The sequence below is a fragment of the Macrobrachium nipponense genome, chromosome 36 (assembly GCF_015104395.2).
Source record: "Macrobrachium nipponense isolate FS-2020 chromosome 36, ASM1510439v2, whole genome shotgun sequence".
Classification (NCBI taxonomy): domain Eukaryota; kingdom Metazoa; phylum Arthropoda; class Malacostraca; order Decapoda; family Palaemonidae; genus Macrobrachium; species Macrobrachium nipponense.
Genome location: NC_087220.1, coordinates 29,567,034 through 29,592,835, shown reverse-complemented (window position 1 = coordinate 29,592,835; position 25,802 = coordinate 29,567,034). Strand labels below are relative to the sequence as shown.

Here is a 25,802-nt window from a genome sequence, read left to right as displayed (position 1 = left end):
CAATAAAGCAAGCCCCTGGTAGGGAAAGTAATTACTACTTAGTACAATATGCTGGACAGTAAGAAACCACCTGATCTGGGATTAACCTTATCCAACACACCACAAGCAAGCAGCAACCACAGCAGTTGGTACAACTGGCACATCACTGGAGTGTGTCCTGGATCACGCTTATGCAACAAGATTGGTTTTATGAAGGAGCAGTGGTTGTCTCTGGTTTTATGAAGGAGCAGTGGTTGTCTCCCCAAGATCATTTGAGCTCACAAGTGAGGTCAGTGATTGATTTCTCATAACGAGTGGAATCCTCGCCTGAAAAAAAGGCTGATGCAGTCAGTCTGTGGTGAGAGCTCTTGGGAATGGGGACACAAACAATGGTACTGATTATTGAATTGGAGATTGAATTTGCCATTCACTTGTATGATCAGCTAAAACTGATTACCCGGAACCCTCAATCTGCTTGATTTGTTTTTACTTCATATAGAACCCCTATTGCTCTTTCTTTCTTTCAATTACTTTTATATACTCATATGTATGTAATAATGAATCTTCCTTTATGCTTTTAAGTCTGCTCAAGCTTGGCATAGTAATAACTCCAATATTTTTAAAAATTTTTACTCTATCAGGATCTGATGACATCTTATACAGAGGCCTCTCTTAGGAAACGCAGCAGGGATAAGCAGTTAAACGCATACCATATCCAGAGCCTATGCACATCCACCGTTTATCTTTCTCAATGTACTTGCTACCAGCAAGGCTATATTGGTTCTAGCCTAACCAATCTTTCTTTGAGTGGACCAGCATAGAGTTGTCACTAGCAGGACACACATGCCGCTGGAAAGACCAAATACCTCCACCATAAGGAATCACTGTGAAAACATCTGTAAAGTGAAATTTAGCTGGGAAACTTTAAGATCATCTCGAAGGTTTCTTCTGCTTTGGAAGGAAGAAGAATCCATCTTTAATTATTAAAGTGAAGAAACAAGAATCCATCTTTAATAAAGTGAAGAAACCAAGATTGAATATAGGTAGCATTGCCTATCGTCTTTACAAACATATTTCAATATTCAATGTGCGTTTAATTCATTCTAAGTAGTACCAGAAACTATTTACATTATACTGTATACAATGTAAAAATTCATGTATGTAAATATATAGTATGTTTTTTATTTTAACTGGTTTTAAATGTTTCATGGGCCAGACCAGATATCGGTACCATCCAAGGTGGCAAAACGTTACTTGCGCCATTTTGTTTGTTGCATCAATAGAAGTAAAAAATGGTACGCTAGCCTTTCTGTGTTGGTAGCTTTGTGGCTTATTTTTGCGAAAAACTGATTTTCCGGGGTAATTTTTTTCTATTTTCAGTTTTTTCCAGAAAATGATGCATGATATACAATGAAGGGTATAAAGACTAATATTAAATTTAGCAAATTAAATTCTGCACAGATTTGTTTTATGCATTTTTTGGGTACATGTCAAAACTCGTCTGAAATGAAGGCGGAAGTTGAAGGCATGTTATCCGCAAAATAAACAAAAACGCGTTTTCTAGCTATATTTCGTTTGGTTACTTTAGTAAGTAATTTCTTGATAAAATGCCACAGATGAGATTGTAGGGTGATGATTCCTGTTTTAAATGTTATCTTTTTTTTTGTATTAACTAAAAATTAATTTCTATGTTATAGAAATCCTGATCTTGATATTATTTACATCTTAACCCTTACCAGTGTGTGTTTCTTAATCCATATTGTTATCGTTTGCCAGTGAAAGAGCTGAATGGTGGCGGACACTGAACACCCTCGTACGGAACCGCCTCCAAAGTGGCCGAGGCTAAAGTGCATCATTTATTGTGCAGATGATACCGACAACCTAATTACATTAGAATCTGTCAACTCTTGGAACACACTCGTCCAGGCAGCTCAAATATGGCAACATGGCCCCACACTGGAGTTAGTTAACAACGCTCCTGAAGGAAAGATCCCAGATCTCAATTATCACAGGAAATGTCTTAGTATCTTCACAATGAACAATCCTGACAGCATTGACAGTGTAACCCCAAGAGTTCAGCATCAATCATTTGGCCAGGACATAGTGTATGTAGTGCAATCATTTGGTCAGGACATAGTGTATGCAGTGGCGTGGCAAAGTCAAGCCGCCCAAACACATTGCCGTCTGTCAATGCTAAGTCTCTGACAGGTAATGTTCATCTGATTAGCATCCTCAACAGCCTTGGACATTCTGTTGCAGATGGAGGAGATTGACACTGCCCTGTGCATGGGGAAGCAAAGAGAGTTTTGGACAGATGGCAGAGCTGGCCTTTACCAATATACCTTCATGAAGGAGGACAAAGCAAAGAGAATTGATCTTCTCTTTGACATTTACTGCTCCAAATCAATTAAACAAGTTGAACGAGTCAACCGAGGTGCCAACAACGCTCTCCACTATAAGAAGTTGGCTTGTGGAAATCATGTGCAGCAGTGGAGGAAATACCTGCTGGATCTTCAAAACAAACCTCTCTAATCAAGTTCTTGACAGATGAGTGGAAGCTCAAAGTACTGAGAGAAGTTAAAGGACAAGGTTCTCTATATTACATGCGAACAATGAAACATTGTTTCAAGGTAACAGAAGATAAGTGGGAGGTAGTACCTGATCTCGGGTCGACACGAGTCTCCCGATTCCCGCCTGTTTCTCCACACGCAGCATGCAGCGAGAGATAGCAACAAGGTAGTCATCATCCCTCAGAGGACACTGATATCTTCATCATTAGCCTTGCCATGCACAACACCATGGATGTGTCTATATGCCAGAAGTTTGGAACTGAGTTGCACCCAATATGCAGACGTAAACAAGATTGGAAAAATTCAAAGGCAGTGGCTCTGCGACAGCCTGATTGGCCTACAGGCATTCACTGGATGTGACTCCGTTAGCTGTTTTGATGGTAAAGGTAAGCTATTAGAATTAAAGCTACTCTATGCTGGCTGGAGGAGCAACGAGAGCAGAAGCAGTACCATCAGGTGCAGCAGTGTCAACAACTGCGCTACCAGTGAAACACGTGCCAAGAGACTGGAAGCAGAGTCAAGCCGACTGCGTCTTTCTATACACACACACACACAGAGCCAGCTTCCAGGCTGCTGTCTGGAGATGTTGTTTGGAGTCCAAGCCCCAGTGAGCATGGCTGGACTGAAGATGGGAAGCTGAAGTTTCTTTGGATGCGGTCGGCACCAGCACCAGAAGTGGTGTTGGAGTTACTGGCTTGCAAGTGTTCACAGGTTTGCAAGCTGCCTGATTGCAGATGTCTTGTCAATGACCTCAAATGCACTGATATGTGCAAATTGCAGACCTGCTCTAACAAAGCAGTGCAGCAGGAGGAACCTGCCCTTGAACTGTTGAATATTATAGATACTAATAGGTTGAGTTCAGTTTTAAGAAGTCCTTACATGAAACTCACCCTTAACCCAATGATAATTTTCTAATAGTACAAAATTGTCTGGCTGTGATTAGAAAAAAAAGGGGCAGAGGCACACTTTACAAATAGGTAGTCATTTTATATATATTTACCCTTTCCATGTGCAATAAGTTCTTAATAAGTTTAATAATGATATTGTCTATAATTGGCCAAAACTATAAGTGAAATTAATAATGATATTGTCTATAATTGGCCAAAACTATAAGTGAAATTAATAATGATATTGTTTATAATTGGCCAAAACTATAAGTGAAAGTAGCATATGTATGTTTGCGTGTTAAGAAATAATTTATATAGTGTCAAACCTCTCGCCTCCTATACCTCTAAAAGCTATTAAAATAAAAAAATTTATTTTTGTGCACACAGATTATACTCAAATTTATTTGGTGCACATAATTATACTTAGAATGTAAAATCTTTATTGGAATTGGTACCTTGTACCCTTGATGTGAAAAAATAACACATCGCCTCATAGGGTAGCAATCTCAAAAATTATGCCTCGGTGCCAAAATAGAGATATTCGTGTTTGCATGGAAACCTCATTTACAACAAATATTCATTTATAACCAAATATAATTTCTTTATTTAGATTTCCCCCGCACCTTTATAGCTTTACATTTGAATTTTGTTTATAGTATTTGTATGTAGTGGTCACATAATGGAGTTTTCCAGAAAATGAAAAAAATTATGGATAAAAATGCATTTGTACTATGAATAAAGTCTGCAACATACTATGTTCACCTACTTTATATTTGACCTAGAGAAACTCATGAGCAACATTTTGAGCCCTTCTTTGTGAAGATACTTTGGGTAATTTTAAAGTTACGAGTGATTTTGTTACTTGAACTTGGAAAAATGGCCGTCGCAAATTTCATCTCGCTTATATGTTTGAACAGGTGATATCGACCAAAAAGCTACTTGTCTGAAATAGCTATTATGTCATTTCATTAACTTTAGATATCAGACTATCTAAAGGACAGCATAGTTTTTTGTCACCTCGAATAAACCAATTGCCCAAAAATTTGAGGCCTGGCCCTTGGACTATGAGAATAGTACACCAAACTGCATAATAGTATGTCAAGTCTCTGTTCCTCATTTTTGCTGTAAATTCATCCTTACTTTCATCCTCAGTGACGATATGATGACCTCAGTGAAACATTGTAAATATTTACTGAAGCATCGTTGTTACATTCATCCCCTCCAGTCATCTAAGAGCTTCCATCAAAACCTATGTATGGCGCGCCTCGGTGGCATGATCGGTACGGTCTTGACCTGCCACCTTGGTGGTCAAAAGTTAGATTCTCGGGCATTCCATCGAGGAGTTAGAGATGTGTATTTCTGGTGCTAGAAGTTCTCACTCGACGTGGTTTGGAAGTCACGTAAAGCCGTTGGTCCCGTTGCTAAATAACCACTGGTTCCATGCAACGTAAAAGCCCCATACAAACAAACAAATCAAAACCTATTTAATTATAATCTAAAGCAACAACCATCCTCACCTTCATCCTCTGCGACCATCTGAGGACTTCTCCGAAACATTTGTAATTATAATCTAAGGCATCAAGTTCCGTAATTGATGCCAAAACTGCGATGTCAGCGATGGTGATTCTCTCCCCACACAGGTAGGGAACGCCCCCAGATTCTAAGAACTGGTCCAGGTAGTCGAGACTCGTCTTCAGCAGATTTTCCTTCTCCTGCTCAGGGGACATTCCTTGGTGGATCTTTGGGCCCTGAAATGGTCGAGGTTTCCTTAGAAGTTGTTTACATTTGGTTGGACCAACACCATGAATAATATAAAGCGGCAAATATGTCCGTTACGACACAAGAAGCTTGAAGAGCTGAGAACACAATAAAATACCCACAAAGTTATTATTTGAGCTGCTAATGAGTTTGATACACTAACCTAGTCTGTCACACAAGAATGAGAATAATTTGAGAGAAGGTTGGAGACCAATTGTAAAGATTTATTTGTGAAACCATAAACACTTAGCTAAATCAAAGACCAGCTATACAAAAAATTAATGCAGCTGAACTAAGCCACGGATATCTATATAACAAGATATCGGATGTAGATTATTTAGCTAGCTGCAGAAAAGGAAATTAATAATAATAATAAAAAAAAAACAGTATCAGAGATGATAACTATAAAAATCCCTTGTGTGAATTTTTCCATCTCAACAAACAAAGACTTGTCTATCATCATTAACACTTAATTTAGAGAGTTAATTAAATAACATGTTTATTCCCAATCCTTCACAGTAGTCATGCAACAGTCAAGCATAAATCAGAAAAAAGTCCAAGTGAAAAAAGCCCCTGCATCTTGATAACAATGGGATGTAGACTTTTAGTTTTAACTTAAGATGACCTGGTGGACGATTATCCCTGTTTCAGATTCCATTACAGCGCTGAATGACCCTACTATGCAACGCTTGGCCTTTGCCCCAAAACCCCCGTACTACTAAGTCTCTCTCTCTTGGACCATGAACCAAGAAGTGACTACGTAATCAGCATTCGTCCTCGTAAGATTTCGCTCTCATATCTCAGTGACACAAAGGAATGTTTATTCTTTTCGATGGGGTGATTACCAAACCTTACTTAAAATAAAGGAAACTTGCACCGCTCGCGTAGTCCTTACAGTAATTCATGATTGTTGAGCTTGAATCTATGACGACAAAATATGCAGGTGATAAGTTATTTGCTCTTCCGAAATGTTCAGTTTAAATGGTTGCTAGTCGTACGAGAGATTGTATCATACAATCAATGACTGCAAAATAAAACCTTTATGATTTAGCTAATCTTACACCATGCTGTAACTCCATGATACACTCAAATTACCCTTGAAAATTTGGTTATACTTGGGCACATCTTCAATTACAGGCTTCCCTGTAACAGCCCTTTTTTAAAAGATATCTTCCAATGCTGCAGGAGAGCTATAGTAGATTCACATCAACCGTGCATCTGATGTCTAGGCCAGTCCCTTACGACGCTCCTGGTTGGCTGTTGATAAGCCAATCACAATCCTGGAAACTCTCAGTCTTCAGAGGGAGTTCATATGATGTATGTTCCACCTTTCCTGAGGAACACTTTTGAAAGACGTATCCCTCGGGAGTGGCGGAACATACATCTTGCCTATGTGAACTCTCTCGAGACTCAGGAGTTTCCAGCCCTGTGATTGGCTTATCAACAGCCAATCGGGAGCGTCGTAAGGGACTAACCTATACATCAGATGCACGGTTGATGTGAATCTACTATAGTCGCTGTACGTTTCTCTTCCTACATCTTCAAAATGATGGCATCAGAGCTCCGTGCTTTAAATTGAGACCATGTTCAGCAGAGATCCTATTTTATTTCTATAAGACAATATTACCATTAGTATTATTATTACTGCCTCTCAAGATCCAATTACCGAAGAAAGAAATTATATAATAAAATAAACATCAGCTGCCATAACTTACGAAAGTATTCTTTGATTGCATGATAGAAGGTGCCCATGTCGAAGAAAAGCATCCTGTCCACTTTCCCTCTCTCCTCGGGATCCTTGGGATATAAATACTGGTTCTCCTCAGTTGCATACTTATTCACCAGGTACATCATGATGGCTCGGCTGAAACGAAGACAAATAGATATTAGCGGTTACTTCACAACAAGGGATCATTATATTAACTCTATACATTATGTCATGGCTCCTAAATACTTTAATACGTGGAGAGGTACATTTGCAATACAAAAAAAAAAAATCACTCAAATTATAGCTCACAGCACCCATATTCTACAACATGTTTTACAAGTAAAATTATCAACGGATCATTATATTAACTCTATACACTATGTCATAGCTCATAAATACTTGAATACGTAGAAAGGTACATTTGCAATGCAAAAAAAATCACTAAGTTATACCTCACAACACCCATATTCTACAACATGTTTTACAAGTAAATTTATACAGTTTCCTTTGCATTTGAAATTGCGGCTGAATCTGTTTCTAGACAGAGTGGTTGCGTACTTAGTCATGGGACAAATTTGACAGTCGAGTTACTCCCATGATAAGAGACTAGACAGTGAATTTAGTACCAGCATTCGTTATATAACAAAGACCAAAGAACAGGAACATTATCCCCCATTCCCTGTATAGTCTCCTATGTAATCTGCTACCAGAAATGATCACCCAATACTGCTCAGGTCAGAGTTCACTACAACTTGGGTTATACAACTATCGCCCCACAGGCCACCAATCAGGAGGGGGAGGAGTTTAGGTGGAATGAGTTTTGACCATAGGTGGGCTTTGGGGGCCAATCAAGAAATCTGTGCGCAGTCTTTGTGTCCTGCTTGTAGGTGGATATTAGGAATATACAGGGAATATACAGATTTGAAGGAAGAAGAAGAAGACAACAGTGATTTTACTATATACAGCAGCACCCATCAACGTGAATAAACTGTAGCTATAGGACTAAGTCTAACTCTAAACCGACTCCATCCAAAGCAAGGGAAGGGCTGATGGCACAGCACCAAAGGTGAACATGTACAGAGTTGTACTTCCTGTTCATGACAACTGATTATATAGAGGAAGCTATAAAAAATCATATACCCATAACTAAATACACAACACTTCCACACCCTATTATAGTGATAAGTTAAAATTGATACAATGGCACTACAACAACATCCAAAAGACAGTACTTATAACAGGTTGGAACAACACATTAATGAGAAGATATGTATCATTACAAGAACAGTTAGTACCAGAAAACTCAAGATTATATCATCAAAATTGGGAAGACCAAATTAAAAATACACAAATACAGTACAATAACCCAAATTTGGAACTCCGCTGCAAGACCGATAGTAAGTAAAATTAATACATCGCCCCATAAAAAAATTAGCAAAAGCTCTGAAATCGTTTTCTTCACTTGCCAAAAGTAATCAATCCAAGATTGGTACAACAAGGAGTTAAATCCAACATAAACAGTGGCATACTGGTTACGTAGTCACATATATAGGTTGCATTACACTAATTTATGTTTACACTGATGTTCCTTGTTCTGCTAGACTGTTTATTTACCAATAGGGTATAATCTGCATCCAACCTCAGAAATAAGACTAGATCCGATTCAAAGTAAGTACAAATACCAGAGGTGCCGTGACGACTGATATAATTCTCTATCTAGTTTACTGAGAACGAGACTGAAAATACCCACTACTGCTGTAGATGATTCATTTATTTAGTAAATAAGAAGCTAACCTGTAGATAATGGCTTTGTTTGAATTCCATGACTAGCATTTCAAAACCTTTGTTATAAAATTAAATTTTTTACAGTTTTTTTTTTTTTTTTAACTTTAACTGTTGCTGTCTAGTTTTTGTTTATGTAAAAGTACACGATGTTTTTTTTTTAATTTTATCTTAATTTGTGTGGTATTTTATATACTTATCCATCAACATGAGTCACAACGGTGCCCGTGAATCCCATACGTAAATGAGTTGAAGAAGAGCCAGGTAGACCATCATGGGTGGAAGAGCTATTGTGAAAAGACGATTTGGTACTCTCTCTCTCTCTCTCTCTCTCTCTCTCTCTCTCTCTCTCCTCCGGAAGGAGAGATCCGTCGACTGGGTGTGGACGGAAAAGGGAGGGAGGAGTATACGGGGAGGGGCTGAGGGCGGGGGGTAGGGGAGGGAGAGAGCGAGAACTGGGTGGCGGTAGACCTTCTATGAAGTTTGGCGTCCTTTACAAACACACAAACACTTCTTTCCTATGCTAATAAGCTCATTAATTATTCATCTGTGTGCATTACCAATGCGAGGCCATGTCGGACACACGCAAATGGATGGGCTTTTACGGTAAGGGGCCCGAGGAGGGGGGATGGGGGAATAAGAGAGAGAGAGAGCTCCACAAATACCATACAAAGCCGGAATCTTTAACTCTTAGCGGGGAGGGGGGAAGGACCCTACGGTAACACCAAGATTTAGATCTGAAAATGGTGCAACCAAGGTGAGTAGGAGGTGGTGTGCACCTCATGCGGTGCACTGTAGGCATTACTCAAGGTTCTTTGCAGCGTGTGCCTTCGACCCCTAGCTGCTGCCACCCCTTTCTTTCCTTTAACTGTACCTCCTTTCATATTCTCTCTCTCTTCCATCTTACTTTCCTTAACTCATGTTACACCTTTCAAACCTTTCTACTCTCAATCTCCTTTCCAATGCTGAATGACATCGTAGGTCCCAGTGCTTGTCTTTAGGCCTAAATTCTATAGTACTCAATTCAATTCAAGAATAAGTAGAGTACTACACACACCTCGTGTGGATGCGAGAATGCATCCAGTGTAGTGGGTTGAATGCCAAGTATATTCTATAAATTTAGATGACTCGAACGCTTTTAGGGAAAACGAGTTAAGAGAGTCAATAGAGTTTTCTTAATCCTCGCGTTTGCAATGCCACTGATAAAAGGCGGCAGGTGACACCATCTCTAGGATCCTCAAGCTTTCTATTTATGATATCAAATACAACGGACCGTATTTAAAAACTTAACGCACTTTCGAAGTAAATTTAAGTTCTAAGTAAATTTTTTTCCTGAACTTAGGTCATAAACTAGGCTATATTACTTATTCCCTGGTGAATAAATATTTCAACAATTTCCTGACACTTATACATACATACATACATACATACATACATACATACATACATACATACATACATACATCATACATACGTATATTAGTATATATAATGTGTGTATTAATCTGAACACATTTCATGTAAAGAACACAAAACACAGACAGCTCCACTGATAGCCAAATGCTCTAAAGCAACCTTTGCTTAGTAATAAAACGAAGAATTGATACATTTCAAATATAATAATTTGCAATTGCAAACTGTAATAGCTCTTGCACTTATGCCAAGTCTCTGAACGACCCTAAAACTGGGCTGAAACACGCTTTGAAAGTTAGAGGTACCGGATTTGCTGGGAAACCAGCGACGCCAGATATTGTAGCTGAGCCACTTGGAGCACCGGTACTCTTCGAGAGAGAGAGCTGGTCTCTCTCTCGCTCCATTCCAGAATCGTGAGAAATTATAAACGAGGAGGAGACTGGTGCAAAGGTCTCGTCTTTCTCGTAATGGGGAGAGAGAGAGAGAGAGAGAGAGAGAGAGAGAGAGAGAGAGAGAGAGAGAGAGAGAGAGACTAATCCGTCTTTAAAACTATCTATCAAAAAGTCCGTGAGTTTAATATGCGATTCTTTGTGTATCAAACGGCCGATAATTTTTTTATTGGCTAAACATATCTTTCCTCATGGCTTTGCAAACGGTTTGCAAACTGTTTGCTACTATATGAAGCTGCCATGTTGCTCTCAGAACAATCAAACCTCATGGTATTAGTACTATACGAAGCTGTCATGTTGCTTCCAGAGCAATCAGACCTCATGGTAGTACATACGAAGCTGTCATGTTGCTCTCAGAGCAATCAGACTTCATGGTAGTACTAAACGAAGCTGTCTTTTTGCTTTCAGAACAATCAGACCTCATGGTAGTACTCTACGAAGCTGTCATATTGCTTTCAGAAAGAAACTGGGCAACGATGGGCTAAGGAAACACCAATAGGTTCTTGTCTCATATTTGTTCGAAGCAAAGGATTGACCGAGGTAGGTATAACGAGTCTCCACAAGGCCCATCGAATGTGATAAGTTACAGGAAGTTATCATTTATTTGTTCGCAAAATGCCAATGATTTCTGCAACTCTGCTTTCATAGAGCTGAAATTATTTATGCAGAGTACGCGTAAAATTAATGGAATTTGTACGCGCCCCTTAAAAAAAAACACTCACAAACACGCACATGCTTGGCAAGCAAGCAAGCAAGTGGAGGGTACAAAAACGCACTTACGGAATTAAAAGAAGGTGCAACAAACGCACCTAAAAACTGGAGAGCGAATCCCGTCAATGCTAATTAAAATGTCATCATCATCATCATCATCGCGCAGCTGGCAGCGGCGGGGGACTCATTATACCCCCCGGCAATGGGTCCGTCCCACCTGTTGCAATGTGGCTCCCAATGCTTTGTATTCTAATGCCCCGAGAGACGGGAGAATTTCATTACCATCTTACTCAATGTCTGGCCAGATGTCTTCTCGAAGGCTGGCCGTCTCCCCCTAACCCCCTAGCCCCACCCCCCCAGAATGTTATGCAAATAAACGACCACTCGAGACGATTTACAAAGGAGATCGATCGACGATCCGCGAATCTTGGGAATTCGACAAGAAGAAATAGAAGGAGCAGTTAGTACCATCTTTACAAGTTTACGGCAGATCTGGTAATCTGTGTTGATAGTGTAGCTGTGGGTCGGTTCCCTTCAATAAAGTTATAAAATTCACACACACATACACACATTATATATAAAATTCACGCAAACAAACACATCATAATATATAATAAGTGTATATAATATATGTGCGTATCTAAATATTTTTGATGCACACCTTTTGCACATAAGCCAAGTTTATAATCTTTTAACTCAGTTACTAAGTTTTCATAAATGTCTCCGTAACAGACTAAAAGTCTTTGGCATTACAAAAACCCTCATAACGTCTTCATAAATTATTCTCTATCCTAAAAATGTTTTTTCAGGTATATTCATCTGAAGAATAATTTTGTTTTTTTAACACGTTTTTTAACCAGACATATTCAGCATGAAAAATATAAACAATATAAAGTTCCATTGTTATAAAAAATAAACACTTGAGACTAACAACACTCCTTATGACAAGATTGAAAACCAAAGGAGACCAAACTTAAAACACTGAAAAATATAAACAATATAAAGTTCCATTGTTATAATAAAATAAAACTTATGACTAATACTCCTCATGACATGACTGGGAACCAAAGGAGATCACACTTAAAATACATCATATAAAATACATAGTACTACGTTTCGGGAACTCTGACGTAGCACCTCCGACGCCGACGGGCACCTTCCTCCGAAGTTCCTCCCCCTGAAGAAAACTGTCCCAGGAAATCTATCTCTTTCTCTCTACTGCCGTCCTTCAGAATAAATTTATCCGGCAGCAAAGCAGAAAAAGACAGATCCACAGGCAGACTACGTCGATTCGCCGAGGAAGGTGTTTGCTGTTCACGGTTGGTTTTATACTCGAGAAAGAATGAATAGTAGCTGTCTTGACTCGTAGCAGGAGGATGAATCTTCTCTTGGGTTGGATGAATCACCTGGACATAAACAAAAAAGACCCACTGTGTATCGTCCACTTTTCCTTTTACTCTATGCAATAGACAGGAGCCATTCATAACCACGCTTTCAATTCATCCATAGACTATAACTACGCTCTCAATTCATCCATAGACTATAACCACGCTCTCAATTCATCCATAGACTATAATCACGCTTTCAATTCATCCATAGACTATAACTACGCTCTCAATTCATCCATAGACTATAACCACGCTCTCAATTCATCCATAGACTATAATCACGCTTTCAATTCATCCATAGACTATAACCACGCTTTCAACTTATCCATAGACTAAGTTTGTGTAATTTTACAACAGATTCTATTATCATAACCTCTCTCTTTTTGTCATGGGACGGGGTTCTCCCTATACATATATATATATATATATATATATATATATATATATATATATATATATATATATATATATATATAATATATATATATATATATATATATATATACACTACTTTCAAACAATCAAGATTGGACAACACCACATAAGCTAGGTTTTACTATGCCTTTCAAACTTGTGACCACAAGAGAGAGAGAGAGAGAGAGAGAGAGAGAGAGAGAGAGAGTATCTGATGGAATGAAAAGCTGAAAAGGAGGTTGGGGGGGAGAGGGTAGGGAGGAGGAGGAGGAGGAGGAGGAGGAGGAGGAGGAGAGGAGTTATACTCCGCGGGTCACGAAGTGGAAGTTCGGAGAGTAGAAGATCGTGAGGAGAGGGAGGAGTGAGGAAAGTTATCTGAGCGTCCCATCTGTTCAGGAAACTCCGGTCGAGATTCAAATTCTTCTTTTTCAGTAATTCACTACACCTCTCTCTCTCTCTCTCTCTCTCTCTCTCTCTCTCTCTCTCTCTCTGTCTCGTTACAATTCGGTGTACACTTGAATCCTGGACGTGAATATTTGTACTTGGTCTTTTTTGACGCTTCATTCCTCCTTTGTTTTATTCTCTGAATTAAGCATCTATACTTCGACTTCACGGGGAGGTTTACCATGAGGCTACCACCCCCACCCCCAACCCCCCTACCCCCCAAACCTCGTCAAGAACACGGGGGAGAATAGGCAAAGAGAGTGAACAAAGTTCATTGAAATCTTCCCAGGAAATGTCACAATTCTGTCTTCCTCTTTCGAGGGGTGATAGGAATACTTCAATCAAAGATGACAAAGATGCATACATACACAAACTCACAAAAAAACATCTATTACATAACTACAAATATATATTTATAAGCATATATGTGTATATATACTTTTTTTATTTAGTTACTTTTCCATTGTGCTTAAATTTCTCTCTCTCTCTCTCTCTCTCTCTCTCTCTCTCTCTCTCTCTCTCTCTCTCTCTCATTCTACGACTATTTAAAATATTATAACTGTCACTTCATGAGCAAAATACAAAAATAAATTTTTTACAAACAGAAGAAGAAATATGAGGGTGCATAAAAACCAACTAGAAATAAGATTTCATTCTTAAAAACTTTTGCTTATCATAAATATCCATTATGGAGAATGTAATTCCTAATACACAGTGCCACGTAGCCTAATGCACACACACTCATGTAATATTATATAATATATCGTGTGTGTGTGTGTGTGTGTTTAAAATCATTTGCTCCAACTGTCAAATATAGAAAACGTGATCATATTGTAAAGAAATGTCACGAAGAACCAGCATGGCGAGAGTAGTCGAACTTTTCGTCTAAGTTCAAAGAGACCACTCTCGTCATTCCTCCTCTGGCTGTCATGCGCTGCCGTGGATGGTTGAGTGACGCCCACCGGAGAGTCATTTCATTGTTCCCCACAACTGAATTGGTTGGAATCTTTTACAACGGCGCAACTCTCATGTGAAATAACGTCATGACTGTTTGACAGTCATAAAACAGGGAAATAACAGAGGCTTTCAGTCATAAAAGAGGAATACAACCTGATTTAAATTTAAATCCTCCTCGTCAGACAACTATCAACTTTTTAAAAAAGGACGGGAACGCTGTGTAATTTTAATTTATGAATATGTTGTTGGTTATCTGGCTCGGTCAAAAAGCAGGAATAAAAGATGAAAATGATGGTAGAGGGTTGTTTATGAAATCAAGGATAAAAATAGATATATACTGATAAAATCTTATTTAGGCATCTACAGACAAATATTAAAATTATTTGTAAAATGAACAAGATTAAAGTTTTGTTAAGTTCTAGTAAATTTTCATAAAATTTACTAGAATTTTATTAAAACTGCATGTAATGCTGTTGAAATGGTAAAATATTGTATATTTTTTTTAATAAAAGATAAAAAAAAAGCTAGACAGTAAACTGGGTTACACGGATGTGACGTAATAAGTAACTTAACTGCAACAGAATAGAATTAGGATGAGAATTTAGGCCAAAGGTCAGGCTCTGGGGTCTATGAGGTCATTCAGCGCTGAAAGGGAAATTGATAGAAAAAAGTTTGAAAGGTGTAACAGGAGGAAAACCTCAAAGCAGTTGCACTATGAATCAATTGTTAGGAGAGGGTGGAAAGTCAGAGGGAAGAGATAGCATATGAACGGAGGTACAGTAAAAGCCTACAGTGCACAACGTGAGGTGCACTGACGGCAATAGCCCCTCCAAATGGATTAACTGCAACAGTGATGAAAGAAAATGATCAATTTATAAAACGCTTAAATGTGAGATTATCCACAAAATGTCTAATACTGTTAGCATGACTTTGAGTGGTGCACTGTAGGCATTTTTTTTATGTTCTTTGCAGTATCCCTTCGGCCCTAGATGCAACCCCTTTCATTCATTTTACTGTACCTCCGTTCATATTCTCTTTCTTTCATCTTGCTATCCACCCTTTCCTAACAACTGTTTCATATTGCAACTGCTTTGAAGTTTTCCTCCTGCAACACCGTTCAAACATTTCTGGTCTCAATTTCTTTAACGCTGAATGACCTCATAGGCACCAGCGTTAGGCCTAAATTACTATATTCTATTCTATGACACTGACACCTTATAATATGGTTCTCCATACAACACAAAATGGAAGCTTTCAGAAAATCAGCGCGTTATATATATCGCTCCCACCTAAACACGGTCAAAAGCTCCTCCTACGACCCAATCAAGACGTCTGATCCGAACTTAACCTCTTTTTAACCTCTCTCGTGACCTTACCCGTGACTTCGTGCTGCCCCGATACCCGAGGCTGACAATCACAGCAAAGTCTTCCCCTTTTTTCTTACGGTCTGAGGGAATATGTATGCGTGTGTGGAAGAAAGAGAGAGAGAGAGAGACTGATGAATGGTTCACTGGTGGTGAGGCGAGTCGTACCTCGTCAATGTTGTTCCTTGTTAGTGTTCTGTAAAAAGAAAACCGCCCTCAGATCTTAGTAGTTTTTATTTCATTTAAGGTTAAAAGTTAGCCATGACCGCACTTCTGGCAGCGCTATATGTATACTAACAACGCAGGCCACCACCTTACCGTGGCTGAGTTTCATGGGACGTGGCTAAGGCCAGAAAACTTGTTAATCTTTTGAATCGATATAAGTGTAACTGTTTCTCCACTAACTAATTATGGTCTGGTATCTGGCTGCGAATGCAATGCCCTTCTCGAACATGTCTGCGACCCACTACAGTGGGCTGGTCACCATTTACATATTTCACTGGCTCGATGGTGAGAGGAACGTGCCCACTGCCCATACCTCACCACATCTCCCGAAAATTCCTGGGTCTAGGAGGCCCACACGGGAGGTCTTGATCCTTCGCCTGGTTCAGTCCTCATTCATTATATATATATATCTATATACACACATTATTCTAGGTAATGAACAGGCTAGGCCTATAGATGACGGTAGTACTACTAGTACTATATATTACCAGCACTGAACAAAGCATACCCAACTCTTAACGCCAAGTGCCCGGACAAAGAAGGGCATCTCGTCTGACCTGGGTATGTATGTGTGTGGAGGAACAAAGCTGCCTCCCTCCAGAAGACCCGTTGAGCAGGGATCTCTGAACAAAGACACCTCTCTCTCTCTCTCTCTCTCTCTCTCTTCTCTCTCTCTTAAATATATATATATTATAATATATATCGTATCTCTCTCTCTCTCTCTCTCTCTCTCTCTAATCTACTCTAATATATATATATATATATATACTACTCTCTCTCTCTCTCTCGCTCTCTCTCTTCTCTCTCTCTCTATCTCTCTCCTAATTATATATATTTATCTAATATAATATTATATCTATATCTATCTCCTCTCTCTCTCCTCTCTCCTATCTCTCTCTCTCTCTCTCTCTCTCTCTCGTAGTACCACTCCCACCTCAGCATAGCAAGAAGTCCCGTGAGAATGAGCGGAGCTTCCGATTAAAAACTGAAAACACTAGACGTAACAGAGTTCTCGACCGGATTTCCTCAAAAGAAACAGCTATACATAAGGGGGGGAAAACCCAATATCTCCAAGGCAAACAACGGAGTAGAAACGGTAAGAGAGAGAGAGAGAGAGAGAGAGAGAGAGAGAGAGAGAGAGAGAATTCGACCTTGTGGAGTTGGAGCTGAAGCGTCTTGTCTATAAGGTGCGCTGGTCTGCGGAACAGGTGAAGCAGCCTGGGGCTACTCCATAAAGCCTGGATCCTATATATACATTCCTTAGTCGATCCTCATATGAATGTGCGTGCGTGTGTGTGCGCGCGCATATGAGAGTCGACACACTCCCAAAGTACATTAGGGTCCCGTCCTATAATGTATTCACACGTACACGTTGGTCTGTAGAACGTCATTGTGTTCTACCAAGGTGAAAGAGTATGATGTTCTTTTTATGAATGGATTTATATATACATCAGGTGGATTATTCACGCTCGATAGCGCGCGCATGCACACACGCATATATATGTATATATTACAACTAATAAAAGGAGCCCATAAAAACACCAAAATATAGAAAGTAAGTACCATATTTCAGAGACTGCTGTCTCTCTCTTCAGGTGGGTAATGAAGAGAGAGACAGAAGTCTATGAAATGTAGTACTTCCTTTCTATATTTTAGCGTTTTTATGGACTCCTTTCATTAGACGGAATTCTGTTGTAAAAGAACATTTTTACCAGTCATATATATTGGAAACAGAACCTTACGCCCAATGTTTAAATAACTGTGATATAAAGACCACTAATCAGATATCACACTGGGAAAATGGCCGTATTCGTTTAAAAAGTATAAATCATGATTACGAGTCATGTATGCACATCATCGTAATCACGAGAGAGAGAGAGAGAGAGAGAGAGAGAGAGTTGAATTCTGAGTTTCGGATGGCTGGCAGAGCATTAACAAGAGAAAGAAAGAGAAAAGGCCGCATGCCTTCGCCCCAGGTATGACGGACTGTGTTATAGGACTAGAGAGAGAGAGAGAGAGAGAAAGCGTAAAAAGGCAACGAAATCATGAGACGAGAGAGAGAGAGAGAGAGAGAGAGAGAGAGAGAGACTCATTCACTGAATATGACGAGGAACACACAACAGGCCCCTTGGTGTTGGAAACAACGAGTCCCTTCAGAGAGAGGAGGAGGCCCTGCGGTCTATATCACCCGTGGAGGAGGAGGGGGAGGAGTAGGCGGAGACGAACGCAAACACGATAATAAATTCAGATTATTCAACAGGTTCGGAAGGAAGGAAAGATCTTAGAAAACCCTCAGATGATTCAAGAGCTAACTAAGGTAATATAGAGAAGAATGCAGCAGAGAGAGAGAGAGAGAGAGAGAGAGAGAGAGAGAGAGAGAGAGAGAGAGAGAGAATTGTATATAGTGACACCATCGGCAGAAAAGTGAATGAGCAAAAGAAGGCGAAGCAGATGGTAATGTAGGGGAGAGAGAGAGAGAGAGAGAGAGAGAGAGAGAGAGAGAGGGGGTGGGGAGGGAGTAGGTCGTGAACCCGGATGTATGTTTGCCACGGCCTTCCTCCTCCTCCTCCTCCTCCTCCCCCTTCTTCTCCTCTCCTCCTACCTTCCTCCCACCGCCAGTCGCCAACCACCTTTAGACTTAGAGCCAAAATGCTCTTCCTGTGGGCTTGTCACACATTTTTTAGTTGGGTTTGGCTTTTTTTTCTCATTCATATATCGGTTCGTCTTCTCTCTTTTTTTTTTTTTTTGCTTTTCATTTCCTGTTTCCTTTCCTCACTTTTGTAAATATTCACCGCCCATTTCCTTCGTTTTTTTTTATTACTTGCTGTTCCATCAAGTACACTAGGTCGATATATCTTCTACGACGACTGATCTGTCTATCTTGTTTAGTAAGTTGTTTTGCGTCAACATAAATCTGATATTCTTTCCTCTGGCTCATCAGTGTGTTTATATAACAGACGATTGTTTAACTCCACATTTAAACAAAGTCGCAACAAACGAAAACTGTGGGAAAAAAAAAACAATATTTCATCTCATCAGTGAATAACACCTTTTGATCTAACTTCGTTTCTAAGAGATGAAAGTCTATCAAACAAGGCGCAGAAAAATTAGTCTAATAATAAAAAGAAACTCCTATCTGTTTGCTTTCCACTCACTTGATTATTATTATATTTAATTTGATTTATCTACTTTTTAATATTTTTATATACATAGTTTTATTCGCTATTGGTGATAAAACAGACTAGTGCTCCGATTACGCCAAAGATTTCTGCTGTTACATTCGCGAGAAAAATATACGTCTAGACGTTTCATTGAAAAATGTGTCATGTTTTTTTGTTGCCTTCTATTCTTCATCATTTTAAGGTAAAAACCCGAGGACGTTCAATATAATAATAGTAATAATTCAGTTTACTCTAGCAAGTTTCGTTTCATATCTTTTCTCAAAAGATTATATCCCACTGGATATTATCAACTTAGTCCCTTCATCCAACAGCAGTTTTGTCCCTCAAGTTTCAGTAGAAGCTTCTTTATACACACACACACACACACATTTTCAGACTAATCACCATTCCCTTAACTTAAAGAAAACAAGATTCCCGACGCTGTAAACTCTGTTAATGTTACTTTTTCAAGGTCTCGTTGAAATGAAAGTTAAACTGCGGGCCGTCTGTCTTTTCACCATGGTTTTATTTTGACAGTTTCAAAGCTCACTAGAAGAAGAAGTAGAAGAAGAAGAAGAAGAGGACACTCTGGTTCGTAAAGTAAACAAACCGACTTATCCTAGGGGCGTCTGCGTCTGCCATCTACCCATCTACGGGGCCTCCCTCCTTCCCTCCTTGAGGTATTCCTTCACACGAGGGGGAGAGAGAGAGAGAGATCTGAGAGATTGGGAGTTTATTTCTTTACTTTTAAAGCATTTTTCATGTAAACGCTATGACGCAGGGCAGATGGAAGTAGATATTCGATAACCAGCAAAAGTAAACTGAAACGAGTGGGCCACAAAATACGGAAAACATGAAAATATTAAAACTTTCTCAACCATTTTGCCAGAAGGGAGAAGGCGAAGAAATGCTAGACCAAGTCGAAACCCTCATCACTCGGTAGGAACCAAGGATGTGGGGATGGGGATGGAAATGAGACACGAGAAATGAGAAGGAAGGGAGCTTTGGGTAAGACGTCGAAAGCACCAATGGCCTTGCTTCAAGCCCAACGGCGGATTCCGATTGGCCCGAACAAAATCACGGGAGGTATGTGCTGCTAATTAAGGCACCTTCGAGTCCAAAGACGCCTTCGTAGACTCGGCGCTCAGCCTCTCAAAATTCACTCGCCGTGGACAGAAAATATGTTCTAGGACTTTATTTTCTGAAGGAAAGTCGCCGGAAGAGAGAGAGAGAGAGAGAGAGAGAGAGAGAGAGAGAGAGAGAGAAGCAAATAGCAACACCATCTCGCTCCACACTCTCCAGATAAACACCCAAAAGAGGCAGCCCTTCTTTCTAAGAATTCCATCACACACCGCTGCCCTATGCCACCTACCCCGACTGAGAGAAACAGAAACAGCCGGAGAGAGAGAGAGAGAGAGAGAGAGAGAGAGAGAGAGAGAGCGCCACCCACGCAGACTACGTAACAGCTTCAGTTTCCAAATTGTATAGTTACATAGCCTTGGCGTCCTTTCTGCTACCTACGAAATTTGTAGCCTTTAGGCTATAAATGTGTTTGTGTGTGTGTGTGTGTGAGAGAGAGAGAGAGTAAGGCTCACCGATGCCTCAAATCAAGATGTGATTCAGTCCTTATTGGTTTTACTTAATACTAGCAATATAGCCAGATTCTAATACGAACTGTGATATGTATTGGTTTGGCAGTGGCCAAAATCATCACATCTTGGCTCATATGACAGAACTGCCGAGAACTTCCTCTACAATTATATATATATATATATATATATATATATATATATAATATATATATATAGAGAGAGAGAGAGAGAGAGAGAGAGAGAGAGAGAGAGAGAAGGAGAGAGAGAGAGAGCAACGAGACGGTTAACATATTAAATTGTACTAGAACCATGATATCCACTCAAGTCTGTTTTGTGAGAGCGCTGATTAAGAGATAATTTGATAAATATACACATGAATAAATAAATAAGACGAAAAACTGATAGATAAATAATTAAATAAGTATATGAATAAATAAACAAATAAACAAACCCAAGGAGAGAAAAGGATAACACCTGCCACCTGTTCATCTCATATCCGACCATTTGATGAGAGAGAGAGAGAGAGAGAGAGAGAGAGAGAGAGAGAGAGAGAGAGAGAGAGAGAGAGAGAGAGAGAGAAGAGAGAGAGAGAGAGAGAGAGAGAGAGAGAGAGAGAGAGAGAATGTAGGCAATCAGTGGGGAAAAAGGTCAGTTCAATTACATATTTAGTTTGTTTTTCTTTCGAATGAAAATTGTTATACTTTTTTCTCTCTTTCTTTGTAATATTTCTTTTTTTTTTCGTAAATTCGTCATTACAATAACAGACTTGCGCCCAAGAACAATTACGTGAATATATGAATATCACAAAGTGTGGATGGATTTAAATACACAAAACTGTTTTTTTCCCCTTTTTTAGTTAATGTATAAATGAGTTTATATATAATTTATGACTCGTGCCTGCGCTCGGCTGTCAGTCGAATGAGTTAAGTGACAACACACACATACCAGTCACCTGTTCCGAAGGCAGCAATGATATTTGGCACTAAATCTCAAACAGGAGTTAGCTACAGGTCATGTGATTGCATGCTAGCGTTGACGAAGCTATTGTTTCTATAGAGAAAACTTCTGCTGATTTTACTTGGACACATGGACCTATACGATCTTTCAACCCTTAGACCTATATATGATCTTTCAACCCATAGACCTATACGTTCTTTCAACCCACAGACCCATAAGAACACAAACTATCAAATGTTCTTTCAGCCCATAGACCTAAATGAACAGAAACTATGAATTAAGATTTAGAACAGATACAAACACATAGGCATTGTACATAATACACGAGCATCTTCAATTTGTAATTGCTGACAACTAACAACCTGTTCTTTTTCCCGATCTTTGGAGTATAGTTTATATTAATGGCTTTGAGAGCAGACTGAATATATACACGCTCTCTCTCTCTCTCTCTCTCTCTCTCTCTCTCTCTCTCTCTCTCTCTCTCTCTCTCTCTCTCTCTCTCTCTCTCTCAATGTATATAAAAAGAAGGAGGAACACTGCTTATATGCATCACGCTTCCACAACAAAAAACTCAGCACTTCTTCGGGAACAAATTCTTCCCTTAATTAGTTTACCAATAGCAAAGACAAAGAACTAACAATGTTTGCGTGCGTGCGTGTGTGTGTGTGTGTGTGTGTGTGAGAGAGAGAGAGAGAGAGAGAGAGAGAGAGAGAGAGAGAGAAACTCACAACCGAGAGACTTTTTATCATATTGGCGATCATGACGATCATGAACGCAGTGTCCACGCGTATTACGGTTAGGTATGTATGCAGACAGAAACAGAGACAGACAGGATAAGGGGGAAAAAGACAGGCAGATAGACAGACAGAAACGAAACGCTTCCAGCAGCCCTACTGAAGCCCGTGGGTACGCGCGTGGCTTCAGCGACAGGAGAACAATATCACCCAAAAACAAGATCTAGATAAACCCGAAACGGTACCGTGAATGAAGTCAGGGTGCCACAAACGACATACAGAATCAAAACCGCTGAACACTGGCAGATGGCCAACAGTTACAAATGTCCAGCCATCTGTGGACAGATGGCTGCTCCTGCTTCTGGCAGGAAGGCCAATGTCCTGGGGCCTATTGGGAGGAAGTAGAGCCCCTAAACAGGAATGACGAATTCGTCTCCTGGTGAGACGGTTGTCTTCTTATGCACTCGGAGGGAATCTGATTTGATTTGATTTCACTGATCTAGATTTATGGCATTACTCCAAGCACTGGGGCAACTACGGCCATTCAGCGCTGAAACGGAAATTGACAGTAAAAGGTTTGAAAGTTTGAAAGGTGTTACAGGAGGAAAACCTCAAAGCAGTTACACTATGAAACAATAAGATGGCGGACAGTAAGATGGAAGAAAGAGAATATGAAAGCAGGTACAATGAAAAGGAATGAAAGTAGTTGCACCCTGGGGCCGAAGGGACGCTGCAAGGAACCTTAAGTAATGCTTACATTGCGCCGAATGAGGTGCACTGACGGCAATATCCCCCTACGGGTTAAACACATGGGATGAACCTCCCGTTCGGGGCTGTCAATATATAGGCCTACTGAGTCTCTCTCATATAAAATTCTGTTTTCACGTTTGTCTACAATGACTTCTTTGACAGACGTTGAACATGCATTAAAATTCTCTAGGTCACTCCATATAACCATTAACGCCATTGTCCTAACTTTATTCATACCGTTACTACGGACACCATCAGTAACTGTTAAAATCGCTACCATCTTCGGTCGAGTTTTTCTTTCGCAGCTGTTGACCAAAGCGACGTTTTCCTGTCATCATCATCATTATCTTGAGCATTTCTCCTTTCTGTCGCCAACGCCATTTTCGTCAACATGGCCGCAATTCTCACACGGCTGCTATAACTCCTGTATCTTCAATTACCATCATGGTAGTCCCAAGTTTCTTATTTTAATACTTTTCTTGTTTTTCAATGCATTTAGCTATTTATTACTTTTTTTCTGTATTTTCCCTTTACCTGCTCTCGCTTTCTTTCTAATGAACACCTTAATATTCTTTTGGAAGCTTCAAGAATCTCAAAGCCAGTGGCCGCTGTGGTGCTGGGATTGTTCCGTGTGAATGGGTTTCATCTGAACAATAATATTAACGATCACCTTTATCCATTTCTTTTCACTGTCCCACCATCTTCTTCTTCCTCCTGTCTTCTTCAGGCGCATTCTATGATCACCACAGCAGCAGCGGCGGCGGCGGCGGGGGCGGTGCAATTATCATTCTAATTGTGTATTCCTCCTGGGGGAAGAATGAATGTCCCGGAATTAAATCAACCTCAGGAGTCAGTCTAGCAACCGAGCCAGACTCTTAAACACCCACGCTCTTGCCTCACCCCTCCAACCTTTCCTGCCCACTTCCTCTCTCTCTCTCTCTCTCTCTCTCTCTCTCTCTCTCTCTCTCTCTCTCTTTCTCTTTAGGGGTTACGGTAATAGCCTCACGAGAGAGAGAGAGAGAGAGAGAGAGAGAGAGAGAGAGAGCGAGCTGGGGTTCGAATTCCTAGGCCGAAGCGATATACGTATTAGACACGTTGCGTGAAGTTTCGCTAGACTAACAATTTCATTAGATTCTCTCTCTCTCTCTCTCTCTCTCTCTCTCTCTCTCTTAAAAGTAGACTGGAGGTTTGCTACACATAATTACGATACTAAGGCAAAATACTGTAAAAGTAATGAAAACATTACCGAAACTTCCAAGTGGATGTCGAGAGCTCTACTAGACCTATAGTCTCTAGACCTGGGTCGAATGAATGAAATGATCTCCGGAGAGAGAGAGAGAGAGAGAGAGAGAGAGAGAGAGAGAGAGAGAGAGAGAGAGAGAGAGCGTGTGGATGTAACTTGACATTCGTTCTCACTCTTCTGGGTCAGACGGGGTTAAACCACCTGGCTGTGACCCGGAAGTTGTCTGTCACATTCTCTCACCTCTCTCCCCCCCCCAAACCCCTAATTACCCCCGTGCCGCTGAACTCTCTCTCTCTCTCTCTCTCTCTCTCTCTCCACATACACAAGCTTCGTCGAGGTCTTCTCTTTCATACTTGGTCATAACTGGAACTGGTCTTTATTTTTCTTGTAGAAAGTACCGCCGTTAAGATCTGACTTTAGCATTGAATGAGATGTTCCAATACCAGTTTGAATTGCGGTTAGGGGTTGGGCTTTTTACCCGTCAATTCCATCCTTCCAGGCAGACGGACGGGATTGCATACCTCGTCGAGGCCTTCACTGGAAGATGACAGATGGAAAAAAAAGGAAAAGGAAAGAAAACTGAAGTTCTTTGTCGAAGGCTGTAAGGTCTTTTCCAAACGCAGACGTTGATGGCTTGATGCATCCCAATCTAGCGAGTTCAACAAAAGAGATCCTCCTCCTCCTCTTCCTTCTTCTTCTTCTTCTTTTCTACGGCTTTTCCCAAACCCATGAAAATCTGTATCGACGACACTAGACAATCTTGAAACCTGGTTCTCACGACTTTAACTCTCTCTCTCTCTCTCTCTCTCTCTCTCTCTATCTCTAATTCTATGCTATTTCACCAACCCATGAAATCGAGAGATCATCGACATCTAACAAAATCTGAAACGCGGATTCTCACGACTTATGTTAACTCACTTCATCACTCTTCTCTCTCTCATCTCGTCTCTCTCTCTCTCTCTCTGGTTGTGCATATGGAACAGAGCTAGGTCTATAGATTAAATCTATAGACCTTCTATATAATACACGTATCGTGAAATGTGTATTCTATATAATCATATATAAATTTTTTGCTTCGTAAACACGTAAACACTACCTATACTTAGTGTAATTCTGTTAAATTTGTGAAATATTGTATATTTTCTCTAATAAAAGATAAAAAAAATATTACGAAAAAATTTGAACGTGCCAATATACACAGACTACTATATATATATATATAGATATATATATATATATATATATAATATATATATATATTATAAACATAGACACATATACTTATATATCTACTTTCCTTCGATACAAGTTTTACG

The 25,802-nt window shown here is 39.9% G+C and overlaps 1 protein-coding gene across 1 annotated transcript in view; it reads right to left on the bottom strand.

Moving 5' to 3' along the window:
• The window catches only part of LOC135203543 (glutathione S-transferase 1-like), a 445,161-nt gene that overhangs the window by 4,402 nt on the left and 414,957 nt on the right, over positions 1–25,802 (bottom strand). Inside the window, exons 7-8 of the mRNA XM_064233275.1 lie at positions 6,906–7,058; positions 4,954–5,203 (exon numbers count right to left, since the gene is read on the bottom strand). Of these exons, the coding sequence (XP_064089345.1) occupies positions 4,954–5,203; positions 6,906–7,058 (403 nt within the window). The remainder of the gene's footprint in view (positions 1–4,953; positions 5,204–6,905; positions 7,059–25,802) is intronic.